Raw genomic sequence first — 14731 nt, 5'->3', positions numbered from 1 at the left:
ACTTTGTGTTTATGGTCTTGTTTCGATTCTATTTTTGACTTAACACTCCATCTCAAATTAATAGCAACTTAGAATATCTATAATCAAAAGGAAAGAACTATAAATTAGGAAAAGAAAGTTAAAGTTTGTAACTTGTTATCAGGTGACTCCAATGCACCATATCTATGTAAGCCTGCAACCCAATACCCTGAGACATCCTAGTCTGATATTTCCTGCGTTAAAAAAAAGTATAGTGTTCTGCATCGGATTATGAGAGTCTGTTTATTGTTGATGGTTGCTGTGCTTGATTAGATAAGCCTGGGTGTGCAGTCTATAAAAAGTAACAAATTAGAAGATTTTGGAAGCTAGACTTGAAAGCATGAAGCGGATATTTTAAAGTGCTGTGGGTAAGAATGAGATGCCTGCAGAAATCAGTATTTCTTTGCATATCTGAGATATAGAGTATGCATGGAACACGGTTAAATCCCTACAGTGTAGAAACAAGCCCTTCGGCCCAACAAGTCCACACTGACCCTCAGAGCATCCCACCAAGATCCACTCTTTAATCTACACATCCCTGAACACTATGGGCGATTTAGTATGACCAGTCCACCTAGCCTGCACATCTTCGGACTGTGAGAGGAAACTGGAGCACCTGGAGGAAACCCACGTAGACACGGGGAGAATGTGCAAACTCCACACAGACAGTCACCCGAGGTGGAATCAAACTCGGGTCCTTGGCGCAGTGAGGCAGCAGTGCTAACCACTGAGCCACCGTGCCAGTAATATTGATATTTTTTTAAAAGACATATTTTCTCTAAACTGCACTAAAACCTGTGTAGTGAATTAGAAAACTGACCTTTATGAAGATCTGTGCCATAGCCTAGCTGGGATCACAGATGCAGGCTTTTAATAATTATTAAGGAACTAAGTGCAATGAGCATGATACTGGATAATCATTCTCTGAGTAAATCTGGGTTTTGAAATTGTTTAAATGTTTCTCTGTGAGATTTAAGTTTATTCGTCTTTGATTAATGCACATGTTTTGAGAGGTTCATTATTCAGCATGATTGAGAAACTGTAGGTCAGTGTTCAAATTTGCCTCATTCATTATCAATGAAGAACAGTGTACAAACACAGGGCTATATTAGCAGAAATTGTTACCACACATTTTTCTTAATTACACCTATATTTCAAGCTTTGGTAACAGTCCAGAATATAGGGACAATGCAGCTCATAACCATTGCAGAAGTGATTTCTAAATTGCAAAATACATATTTCCTAATGCAGAGCATTTCAGGCACACTCCCAAGTGTAGGACTGCTGATAGCAGGACATTTCCTGAGGAATTAGGGAGAAAGTTACTTCACATCCACAGGACATCAGATGCATTTCTGACTGCTGACATTTAGGATCTTCTGACTGCCGGAAGGTCTTAACATTCTTATTGCAAGATCAAATTCTTTTCTTTGGCCTGCAGACTTTGTCTTGTTTCATGACTCTGACGGATTCTCCGGTCTTAGAAACTTTCAAGGCATTCCCTGTACTCAGATTCGTCAGATGCTCTTACCTGCAGCATCAAACAGACCGGAGCATAGAAAGATGAGGCAGATGGCCAGAATATCGTCTCCCACCTTTGGTTATAAATGCACATGTTTCCACTTGCACTGAGGTATCAATTACTTTGTTACCAGCTCTTTGGTGAGCAAATTTGCAATGAGCATGTTAACAGTGATCTTTTGAAACAGGTGAAAGATTGATAACAGACTAGAACATTATAAAACCTGGGTGACTGTGCTATGAAATACAGAAACTATTCTTTTGCGCTATTATTCCGGCACCATATTGAATGTGCAATGAAAATAGTTGAACATGTGCAAATTTCAAATATTCAACAATTAAACAAGCAACTGAGTTTGGCATTGAACTTACATAGCTATACAATGAATGATAGAGCAGCAGCTCATAAAAGGATTAATAAGAAGGTCTAAAGATGATCAACTTCAGGATGACCAAACTATCAAATATTCTTTTGCTTGTTTCACAGTTTGAAATACAATCTCTATGCCATCAGATGTAATATCTTTGTGATGAAAATAATGGACACTTGTTCTGACCTTGTCCAAAATGAAATAAAAAGACTGGCCATTCATTCCACACTCAAGCTTTGTTACGTTATGGAATATGTGTCATATTTTTCTCCGTGCTGTAAGTCCTGTATATGGTGGTTCACCTTCGCTGTTCTCAGTGTCACTGTCAGTAGGCTGAAAACAGGAACTTTGCACTTGGGTTGCATCCATACACAATTATGAATAGTGTATAATGCATTCAGTAATAGCTGCCAGTGCGATATTAACTTTAATTAATGAAGAGGTTTGGATTTGATCCTAATTCACATGCAATGGTCGGTGTAACATTTACAGTATCTACACTGGATGAATTAACCATCCAGTTTATGAAAGCTGAGCATGGGCAAGTATGATGGGGGCTGCACTTGAGCTCCCAGAGTAAAAGTTACACATCCAAATGTCAACAACTATATTTTATTGACCGATGACCTTTTGAGTACATTGCATCTTTTGTAATAAATAATCTAAAGTCTGTTAGCTTCCACAATGCTGTTTTTATACAGATACGTTCATGCATTTTATAAATTTGCTGATTTTTGGCAGCTGTACTTTGAATATTTGCTTCACTTTGAGCTTGGATCATGTTGGATCAGACAGAGCATCACAGATGTTAATTTATATATATGACCAGCTATTTTTAGTGGTTAAAATCTATGAGTTATGCAGTTTATAATAACGTTCTGTGGCGTTAAACATTTGGGCTATTTATCTTTACAACAAATCCCATTTTAGACTATGAATTTTAGCATGGTAATTATAGGAAAATGTCAAGAGGTTAGTTTTAGATCAAAAGTTGGGAAGTCTAGCAATGAATAGACTCTTCTCTTCTACATCAGCTGTGAAACCCATCTATGTATTCTTTACTTGACAAGGATGCAGTTGTCTCAAGAAGCTCATGGATACTTATCGAATAGTTACAACATGCATTTCTATGACAGCTCGTTACAATATCAATTTACCTAGATCCACTCCCTCCCTCTTTCCTTGTAACCCTGCATTTTTTTTATCTTTTCAGATAATTGGGGAGGCAATGGCTGAGTGGTATTACCACTGGACTGTTAATCCAGAGACCCAGATACCATTCTGGGGACCTGGGTTCAAATCCCACCATGGTAGATGGTGGAATTTGAATTCAATAAAAAATATCTGGAATTAAGAATCTAATGATGACTGTGAATCCATTGTCAATTGTCAGGAAAAGCCCATCTGGTTCACTAATGTCCTTTAGGGAAGGAAACTACCATCCTTACCTGGTCTGGTCTACATGTGACTGCAGACCCACAGCAATGTGGTTGACTCTGAACTGCCCTCTGGGCACTTAGGTGTGGGCAATGAATACTGCCTGGCCAGCAATGCCCTCACCCCATGAATGAATAAAACAAAATGTTCAATTCCTTTTTGAAAGTCACAATCAATTTGCAGGCCATGCATTCTATATTTAATGCAGTCGATGTGTAAAAATGTTTTTCCCAATGCTGCTGTTGCTTTATTTGCCAACCCACTTAGATCAGTGTCCTCCATTCTCAACCCTGCCACCATGTGAACAGTTTCTCCCAATCTAATCTATACAGGTCTTCATGATTTTAAATCTCTCTTACAAATCTCCCCTTAAACTTCTTTTCTCTAAGAAGCATGGACCTAGCTTCTCCAATCCATCCAATGAAACTGAAGTTACTCATGTCTGGAACTATTTTCACAAATCTTTTCTTCACCCTCTCTAATGCCTTCACTTTCTACCTGAAGAGCGATGCTCATACCTGGTCACAATAATCCAGGTCAGGCAGAATCTGAAGGTGGAATTCTCCCCTCCCTGTTATGGGGTAAAGAATGGCAAGCAAATATACAGTTCGAATGAAAGCATCGGATTCTTGCCGTTGAGAAAAATTTTACTGATCTCCCCTTAAGCTTTAGATGCAGGCTTGACAATCTCACCATTGAGTGGTGATTACCTTACTTCAGCATATTTGTATTTTATTAACCTGACTTGTTTTATTTATACACTACTTCAAATTCTCTTCTCCTTCACTGAGAACCTGGATGGTCCAAATTCCCAACATGTAAATCTAAGTAGGTACCTGGCGACTACAGCTTGCTGAATGTTTGTTTATTCTGGACAACACACGACTGCTTCTTCACACCAATATCCCTGTGTACTCCATGGCCATCATCCTTCTCATCCCTTAGCCATAGTTCTGTGGACAAGGTCAAAAATCACACGACACCAGGTTATAGTCCAACAGTCCGTTCTGAGGAAGGGTCACTGGACCCAAAACGTTAACTCTGTTTTCTCCTTCACAGATGCTGCCAGACCTGCTGAGCTTTTCCAGCAACTTTGTTTTTATAGTCCAACAGGTTTATTTGAAGACACAAGCTTTCAGAGTCTCACTCCTTCTTTAGGTGTCAGTGAAACATAGCATCAGGCACAGCATTTATAAGCAAAAGATCAAAAAGTCATTAAACTGATGCAGTGTTGAACAAACCTAAGATAGCTTTTAAATCTTTAATCAATTACAAAGGACTAATATGCAAATTCCCGAGTTTCTTTCAAGTCACTGCTCCGAGATCACTGAAGATTTTATCAGCTCCGTCAGTTTAGCAGAGGTGACATCCCAGGTCAGACAATGCATTTTAAGTGTGAGGCCTTGTTTAGAATCTGGCTGTGTATCAACTTGGAGTCAGACTTGTTTTATTTCCAAAGTAGGAATTTATAAAATGCCACATTGACTGTCTCCAAATTGTGTGCTTTTTGAACAAAATAGAATGTATCTGCAATTACAAATCTGCAAATACAAATCACCCCATAGATTCAGCAGTCAGGGCTGTCCTCCCAAGTCAGCCCAGGGTGTGGGTCACAGTCAGTCCTTGGGATTTGGTAATAATGGTCGTGGACCTTATTGGAATAGCCTGTGGAGTCCTGGGGAAACAGGGTAATTTAAATCTGGGTATGAGTTTTATTGCACTGGTCACTGGGGGAATTGTCATTGTGATAGTGGCAATTGCAGATACTAAGGTGGAAATTCATAGAAAATAGGAGGGGAATTGAAACTCTAAGGGAGTTTCTCATAAATTATGGTAACTTCTCACAAGTTATGGTAAGTCTGACTTCTATGCAGGAAGGTTATAGGGCCGACAAGGATATGGGAATTTCTAAAGTCATGGGCTCTGGTGTAAAGGGAGGATATTAATCCCTGTAAAAAGATGCTTACCAGAAATGAAGTGGGTGGATATATGGAATGGCAAAAGTGGTGGGTGGAGGGAAGTTAAAAGATCAGAGGAGCCATTGGGATAGCAACACAAAAGGGAACATGAAGGACACTTCATGCACCACAGGCAAAACCTGCAACTCACACTCAAATAAAATTGGAACCTCGCTATGTCAAATTGAAGCATAACAATGACATTCTATACCAATGCTTCCTCCAGGGCCATGTGGATCAGACCATAGGCCTCGTTAGGATAAGATTTTGACATCGGGGCTGCTACAGCAGGACCTAGCTCAGAATGGGTATCCCACATCATTGTGGCATGCTGTGTGCCTCACAACTGAAGCCAACAAAGTGGTGTGATGTCCTGGCTGCAGATGATATAGAGGATTAACAACAATTTTGTGAGGATGAAGATGAGGCTTAGGATCAACACATTGACAAGGAGGGACTAGGATGGGCAAGTGAGCATGACAGAGCAATGCATTGTTAAGCATGAAAGACTAGAGATAACCTCACTGAAATCCATTTGCAGGATGAATGAGCTGGGTTTGGTCTTTGCTTAATTGCTTAACATTCTGTTGGTTATATGGCAGGGCGCCCCTCCTTAATGTAAAGGATTCATGGTTTTGTATATTGTGCAACCTGTGACCTTTTCTGTTTCTGAATAAGTTCTCAATCATCCATTTGATCATGCATTTCATATCTTTAGGTGGTCCCACTTTCAAATATCTGCATCCTACATGTCCAACCTGACAGTTAGGGCAAAAGCAGCAGCAAGGCAGTGCACTAACATTGCATGGAGTGGAGGTTAAGATGCTCTTAAGGCTTCCATCAGAACAGCCATATCCGAGTGCAGTGCAATAAAATCTCTCATGCTAACTGACCAATTGAGAGGAATCTTGAGGACTTTTGACACTTCCAACATCGGTGATCTTTCTAGATTTCAGAGAGTGCATTGATTACTAAGTTGCCCTGAAATACTTGGGCATCCTCTAAGACAGCGTTCAACCTGTGAGGTACCACTTTGTGCAGCTTTTCCCAGCAGACCAATGTGCTTGACGGAGAGTGGACAAATTGGCTCCCCATTGTATATCTTCTAGCCTTGAACTGGAGTATGATCTCTTGTAAAGTTCATACATAGCATGAACAGTTCCCCACAGAGATGTGTGGAATCGGGAACAATTTGATCCTGTCACTGGATGGATATTAAGTGGAATGATTTGTGTAGGCCAGACCCTACTACATTCTCTGCACATTGTGTTTAGCCTCAGTTGTGTTCACATTTAAGTTCAGCACCTTGGCTACAGTCATCAATGTAGCAGTCTGCTCTGTGGTTGGTTCTGTTGGCTTGGAAGACTTGTATGATCATCGCCTTATGCAGTTGGGCTTAGAAGGTCAAGGCCAGTTGAATGTCTCCTACCTGGAGCAGACTCAACTTCCTTAACGCAACCTCAACTCAACTGGCCTTTCTTAAAGATTATTATGATTGGTATAACAATTCACAATTCACGTCATCTGCAAATTTTAAATTGTGTTCTATACACTGAATTATGGATAATTCATTTAGATCATGAAATGCAAGACTGTAGTACTTACTATTACAAAACTATGTTGACCTTTTTGATATGCCATGAATATGGATCATAACCCTGGATTACCTATGAACATATCGAACTTTTAATTCCATCAGATGCTTTTAAAAGATGACTGATACAGCCAGTGTGGTTGTAAATTCAGTGGCTCTTTGGACAGGAATTTGGAAAGTCGTACCTGTATAGAGTCAGAATGAAAATTCCAAACAGAAAGACTGAAAAGAAAGAGATAACAGGAGGCAGACTACCTAATCCTACCCCAGCGGGGTGCTATCTTCGACAGAAATCTTTGTGTTTTACCCTTACAGGAATGTACAGAAAAAAGGGGGTTAAAAGCAAGCTTCAATTCTAGTCTGTATGTGTTAGTAACACAACATCCCAGTGGGTAGACTAACATGCTGTGAAGGTCACAGTTTGAGAACAGCCATTAAACACCACTGCACTGCAAGTAAAGAAAAGAAAAAATGTTCTTTCACTCTGAGCGAGTGAACTAACTGTACTGCTAACTATAATTCTCCAGTCTAGGTAATATCCTCATCCGTCTTCTCTCTAGTTCAATCACACCTTTCCTATAACTCAGTGACCAGAAATGCATGCAATATATCAGATGTGGCATAACTAGCATTTTATACAGTTTCAGCATAACCTCCCCAACTCTTATATTCCATGCTTTGGCTAATAAAAACAAAGATTCTGCATATCTTATGGACCAATAAAAAAGCAAAACACTAATGATGCTGAAAATACTCAGCAGGTCTGTCTCCCTGCACAGATGCCACCTGCCCTGGTGAAGAGTTCCAACGTTTTCAGTTTTTATGCCTTCTCGACCACCTTGTCTACCTGCCTTTTCCCCAAGAATCAGTGGCTATGTGCTCTGTTGCTCTGTTCCCCTACATGTCTTGGGTTCCTGTCATTTATTGCTTGCCTTGTTAGCAGTTAATAAGACAGAGTGTAGGTGCATCTAAACTCTGTTACATTCCTACCTTTGCCAAAATGAAGTTTGTTTTGTGGAGGGGACGTTGTGGTATGGTGGAGGTCAATGTCTGACCTACCTGCCTTGTGGAAGAGTATCAAATAAATAAAGAAGATATCCTGCTGAAATTTGACAGAAAGTTTGGCCAGGATTTTATGAGGCAATGGCGGTTTCATCTGTAGATTGGGAAGTTTATAGTAAAAGTGACCTGTACTTCAATTGAGCCTGCGCAAATTGAACTAGAAGCATTAGCAAAAGTGTTAATCTTCGAAGCATCTCTGATAGGCCCAAAAGGAGGCCAAACATTCAGCAGAAGGAGTGTGTGAATGCCTGAACATCCTGTAAGGGAGAGAGCTCCTGCCAGTATCCAAATAGGCCTCAAGAATTGGACATCTTGTTCAAAAGCAAGCGATCTTTATAAGATATGAGCATATTAGCTGAAGTCCTACCTTCACAAATGTTTGTAGGGGTTTTATCAGTCAATGTAAACAGTACAATAGATTCCCTTGACCAGCTGCTTTATCTTTAATGAGATCCTTTTACCTTAGTCCCTGATCTCATCTTTCCTTCTTCACACCGTCATATGACCATGTCGCCCCACTACATATACTCTACCCAACACACAACTGATCTCATCTCCTTTTTATTGAATCATTCGTATGAATCTCTCTCTCTCTCATAGGCAAGATTCCCTCAAAACTGTTAGCAGCCGGGGTTTTATGCCCATGATACCTACTTGCCAATTTCCTGTTGCAATTCCACCCATAAACCAAACCTATGACTCGGTCTACAAATCCAGCATTGGACTATTGAGTCACCTCAGGACTCATACTTTCGGAGTGGAGAAAATTCATTTTTGCTCTCAAGGGACTGTCTAAGAAAAAGAAAAAGGAACTACGTCATAGTGACATCAAATCATGAGAAACTGGAGCCTGGATCAAGTAAAATGCCCTTTCTTACCAACCTCTGTATATAGTCAAGTTCAATAGATCCTCTTGCTACTCAGTCACAAGAATGTAGATTTCACAAAAAGTTGGTGGCAACACTACCTTGGATTCTGGGAACAATCACCAGATTTATATGCATCAGGCAGTTATCTGTCTGGCATTGGGAATCCTGCCCCTAAGAATTGCTGGTCAATTGGAGAACATGGCAGCTGTACCAGTTGGTGTAGTGGCCACTGCTGGAATTACATCAAGCCAGGAGCATCAGCATTGGTGCTGCTCTGGAACCCAGCTAAAGTGGAGTCGGTGTTACTGAGACTATCCGGGCAGGCTCCACTGAGGGGCGGTTGATGCTTTTGCCACAGAGGCTGCCCTCAGAGCTAGTTCTAGAAGTAATTTAACTTTGAAGTTCCGAGAAAGGGTCACCGGACCCGAAGCATTAACTCTGATTTCTCTTCACAGATGCTGCCAGACCTGCTGAGCTTTTCCAGCAATTTCTGTTTTTGTTTCTGAAGAGCATAGGATCTACTTTAGAATTGATGGAAAAGTGAAGAGGTATAGTTGGATCTCATTGGTATACCTTTGGAAATTGACCTGATGATAATGCTGACAGGCAGAACATAGATTACTAAGAGCAAGAAAACACTTACATATCACAGTTTGATTCTTTGTCAAGTATGGTTGAATGCATAATGGGTTTTCATGACAACCAAAGGAATAGTCTGAGATAATCAATGAAAACATGTAAATATTTCAGATTTTCATTCTTGTAAATACAAACTCATTGTTTATTGATAATTACCTTGAATTACATAATAGAAACATATCATGTGGACCAGCAGTTCTATGTTGGTGTTTATGTTTCACATGAGCCTCCACAGACATTTATTTCCACCAACATGCACTACTATTCCTTTCTTCACCTCACATCCCCAACACCCTCGTGCTTCCCCCTCCTCTATACTTAATTTGCATTCTCTTGAGTGCAATTTAACTTGGGATGCACCTCAACTTCTCCATGTAGTAGAGATTTCTACATTCTCACCTCTTCCTGAACTTCCATGATTCTTGAATCAAAAAAGTTACTCTTGAGTTTCTAACAAGATTTATTAGGTGACAACTGATATTTATGATTTCCACCACAGCAAAAACTGAATACATGTTATCTACGTCTACACTGTCAACTCCTTCCTAGTTTTAAAAGCCTTTACTAAGTCACTCCTCAGTATTTTCATTTTTTTAGACAAAGAAATGTCAGTCAATGCAGTGTTTTCCTGAGAACTGTACCCTCTCAGTTCTGGTCACATCCTGATTAAACTTTTTGCACTTTCTCTAGTGCTCTATGTCTTTCTCCAATATGAAGATCAGGACTGAAAACAAGTATTATGTTCTTGGCATTTACGTCAGGAAAATCAGAATTAATAGCTGATTAAAAGAAAGAGCTTAATTTTAATCCATTCTGATTCAGTTGAGGCAGGATGTTAGCAGTTTTGAAAAATGCATAATTCTTCAGATACTTTATACATATGATAAATCTGAGAATGTGACTTGAACTACTATACATAATAAAACTGATGAATCATAGAAAATACATTTGCACAGTATTCACCGTAAAACAACATAAAATTGTCCTTGGAAAATGGTATTTTAATGCTTTGTTGCAAAGAATTTGCCTGGTTCTGAAAATAAAAGAAGAAAATCATTATCTAATTAGCCTCATAAAGGCAGAAGGGCATCCCTTAATAGTCCTGTAAAATATATCTGTATTGGAGATGGATTAAAAATACCACTTCAACACTGATGTAGTTCTGTGGCAAGAATACAAACTATATCTCCTGGGGCTTCATAAAAGGTGAAAGCAACTCTCTCTTCAAATCTAATGAGCAAACTGAAAAAAAACATGTGATGTTTTTGTTTACAAAGGGACTTTGCTCTTACCATTTCAGATGAAAGTCTGTCTTTCTGTATATAAATACAAGCAACACAATGAACTACAGAAGAAGTAATAAAAATGTCTGGAGCATGTTTTGGGAGAGGAAGAACAGACAGTGCATTATACATTGAGACCCTGGAGGAAAATATGGCAGAAGGCAGTTGAATAAATGGTTACAACTTAATAATAAGGCAAAGTAGTGCTGCTCTGTGAAATTCTTGATAACCAGACTATACAGAATTATTGTTGTGATGAAACTGAGGGAGAGTGACGTCTTACTAATTCAGTAGTGTCCGAAGTAATTGACATGCTATGTAATGGAAGAATGGTCCTATCTGCACCAATTAGATCCTTTAACATTCCTTGTCAGTTTATAAAGTCTTCTACTCGGGTCCAGCAATAGCACTCTTTAGAAGATTGGCTGCAGAAAGGTAATTCTGCAAAAGACTGTGGAATTATTGTCCTCACTGACTTCAAGTGAACTACATACACTTCTGTGATCCACAATGCCGCACATATCAGAATATGCATATTGCAAGGTGAGAATTAGATACATTATGATGAACAGTTTAACCTTTTCAGTTGATTGTAGCAGTGAACTGGCAAATTAAAATATTTAGTACTTTATTGCACTGACTGAGGCACACGCTGTTCCCTGGGTTCTCAATGGCAGAATGGTCTTCTGAGGACAGCCTGAAGAATCCTTGTTTGCCTGTGTGTCTGTGTACATGTACAAGATAAGACTTAGTTCAATTATAGACTAGCCGTGTGATCTCAATTGAGCGCAGTTATGAGCATTGATGATTAAAAGTATATTGTCAAGAGATAAATGACTTCAAGTTTCAAGATAATGGTGATAAATTTACCATATTTAAAGTTAGCGAAATTTATGGAGTTAACAGATTCCAATACTTCAAAAATTACTTTCAAATAAATATTCTCTATAATAAATGCTGCAAACAGTTCAATAATTTTGCAAATTTAATTTCTTACAGATTCTGTCTAGTTGCACTAGTTTTGGGGCTGGGTGGGATAACATCCTCTAGTGGTGTGTCATAAACCCGATTTTTCTAAACAGGCTTAGATTTTTACTCTGCGTAGCATGTGTTGAAAATCTTTACTTTATAAACGGACAATTAAAAATTCTGTTTCAATCTCTTTCTGCCCAGTGTAAAGTAAATAACCTTTCAGAAAAGTGTGGTTAGTCTACAGAAACTTGGTATGAAGTTGTATAAGATTTTGTTTCAGTTTTATAAAATCATAATTGATACAGCAGTCAACTACTTTGGACAATGACCCTGCCTGCTATTTGATAAGGTTATGACTGATCTGATTGCATCCAGACCTCCACTTTACTCTCAGATCCCCCATAACTCTTAACTCCTTTCTTGATTAAAAATCTGAGTAATTCAGTCTTGAATATATTAAATTCAATAAGCCTCAACTGCTCATTGTAGAAGAGAATTCTGGAGACTAACAAGCCTGTTTCTCTCTGTTATCACATGGTCACAGGAACAGCAATAATTAAGACTTGATATGGTTGAAAACTTCCTTCTTCTGTAACCTAGATCTGTAACGTTACTTTGTGATGTGTTGCAAAACATGGTGAAAATATGTTAATTTATATATTTTGTAACCATTGGCTATCAGTTCTAAGATAAGGTATAAATGACAAACCTTCAAAGATTTTCACATTATTTTCAACAGGTTCAAACACATCTGGAAAACCCAACAAAGTACCATCTCCATCAAACACAGAGACAACAGGTGAAACAGTACCTGGCACTGGGCACCAAGCTTTCCAATCAGACATTCTCCATTTCTCACTCACACCCAGGAGGATCTGTTAGGCCAACTCCTTTAATGAGAAATGCCCATGTTCCCCCCGGTAATGAAAGTAATACGCCTGACAGTCCAATCACACTGCTGTCTCTAGGAACAAATCATGAAAATGAGGTAATCCTTTTTTTAGCATTTTTGCATCTCTTTTTTTACACTTGGTCAGTTACAGTACAGAGCAAAGGTACATACAAAAGTTTCCGTAATCTTTATTAATGTTTTGGTTACTCCAAATGAAAACATGGTATTGCAAGTCTGTTCTAACTTCAGAACATTTAGAAAGTATTTTGAGTGAGCAATTTCTGTGTCATGCAATAAGTTATTTCCTCTCATTTTTTTAAATAAAAAAAAGCAACTCATATAACAATTAATGTGTCCCAACTCACTTCATTGGAGCAATATAATTATATGAGGAGATATTTGATCAGATGAAAACTTGGGAAAAGGTGTAAATTTTAAGTTAGCTCTTAAAAGAAGAAGTTGCAGTACAAAGGAGACAGGTGCAGGGAAGGTTTTTGAGCCCTTGGGCCCTGAGCAACTGACGGCACAACCACCAATGGCAGAGGAAGTAAAATTAGGTAATTCACGAAAGGCCGAATTAGAAAGCGTGCGTATACCTCAAAAGGTCATAAACCTGGTGGACATTACAGTGAAAACATGGGATGGGACCGTGGAAGGAGTTGAAAGCAAGGATGAAAATTTTAAGATCAAGGTGAAGCTAAACCGGGGGCCAAAGTAGTGAGAAGAGAGAAGGTGGGAAACAGGACTTTGTGTGAGTTAAGACATAGCAGAATTTTGGAAATACCTCAAATTTTAGGGATTGACTATGGGATATTAGTCTGGTGTGTGTTGGCATTTCGAATCTAGAGGTAAGAAAGGCAGGGGCGAGGAACTGAGGAGGTGAGCCATGGAAGGGGTGCAGTTGGCCAATATTACAAAAGGTGGAATAGGCTGTTTTAGTGAGAGATAATAGGAACTGCCGATGCTGGAGAATCTGAGATGACAAGGTGTAGAGCTGGATGAACACAGCAGACCAAGCAGCATCAGAGGAGCAGGAAAGCTGATGTTTCAGGTCGAGATCCTTCTTCAGAAATTGATTTCTGAAGAAGGGTCTAGACCCGAAACATTAGCTCTCCTGCTCCTCTGATGCTGCTGGCCTCCTGTGTCCATCCAACTCTACATCTTGTTATCTCTGTTTTAGTGAAGTTTTGTTTATTTTCCCTCAATTCGAATGAATTTGTTTTAAAAGTTTTATACATTGTATTTATTTATATATTTGTTTGTACATATCCTGAAATGTTACATTTTTAGGTTGTGTGGTCTTCAGTTGCAAATAGTCAAACACACTTATTGTTTGATTTAAAATAAACTGATTTCAATCCAGCTAAATTATATGTAATTCTGTTACTTTGCTGTGAATTTCTCAAAGTGTAAATTTTCCACTGTGGAACTGAATTTTCACACAGTTAGATGAAGTAAATGCTTATACAATTAATGGTAGTGTTCTGTTTAATGTTGTAGAACAGAGAGACCTAGAGTTTCAGGTACATAAGAAGGCGTTTAGCAGATTTGCCTTCATTGCTCAGATCTTTTGAGTATAGGAGTTGGGATATCATATTGAGGTTGTGCAGGAAGTTGTTGAGACTTCGTCTGGTGTTCTGTGTACAGTTCTGGTTGTCCTACAAAAAAAGGATATTATCAAATTGCAGAGGGTTCAGAAAAGATTTACCAGAATGTTGCAGGGAAATGGAAGGTTTGAGTTATAACGAAATGGGATTTTTTTCACTGGAGCATAGGAAGTTGAGGGGTGAGCTTACTGAGGTTTATAAAATCATGAGGGACATAGATAGGATGAATAGCAAGGGTCTTTTCCCTAGGGTGGGGGAGTTCAAAACAAGGGAGCATATATTTAAGGTGAGAGTAGAAAGGTTTAAAAAGGACATGAGGGGCAATTTTTTTTACATAGAGACTGGTTCATATGTGGAATGAACTGCCAGAGGAAGTGATGGATGCAGGTACAGTTATAAAATTTAAGACATTTAGATAAGTACGTGAATAGGAAAGATTCAGAAGGATATGGGCCAAATGCAGGCAAGTGGGATGAGTTTGGTTTGGGAACATTGTTGACGTTAGAAC

At 38.9% G+C, this 14731-nt stretch overlaps 1 protein-coding gene across 2 annotated transcripts in view; it reads left to right on the top strand.

Moving 5' to 3' along the window:
- Positions 1 to 14731, top strand: part of LOC109933517 (transcription factor EC) — a 148938-nt gene that overhangs the window by 107188 nt on the left and 27019 nt on the right. For both annotated transcript variants that reach the window (XM_048607527.1, XM_048607528.1), the window contains one exon: positions 12464 to 12712. In XM_048607527.1, the coding sequence (XP_048463484.1) occupies positions 12464 to 12712 (249 nt within the window). The remainder of the gene's footprint in view (positions 1 to 12463; positions 12713 to 14731) is intronic.

This window comes from Rhincodon typus, chromosome 18, assembly GCF_021869965.1.
Source record: "Rhincodon typus isolate 14 chromosome 18, sRhiTyp1.1, whole genome shotgun sequence".
NCBI classification, from domain to species: Eukaryota; Metazoa; Chordata; class Chondrichthyes; order Orectolobiformes; family Rhincodontidae; genus Rhincodon; species Rhincodon typus.
The sequence above is the reverse complement of the archived record's forward strand: the minus strand, read 5'-3'. Positions and strand labels throughout refer to the sequence as shown.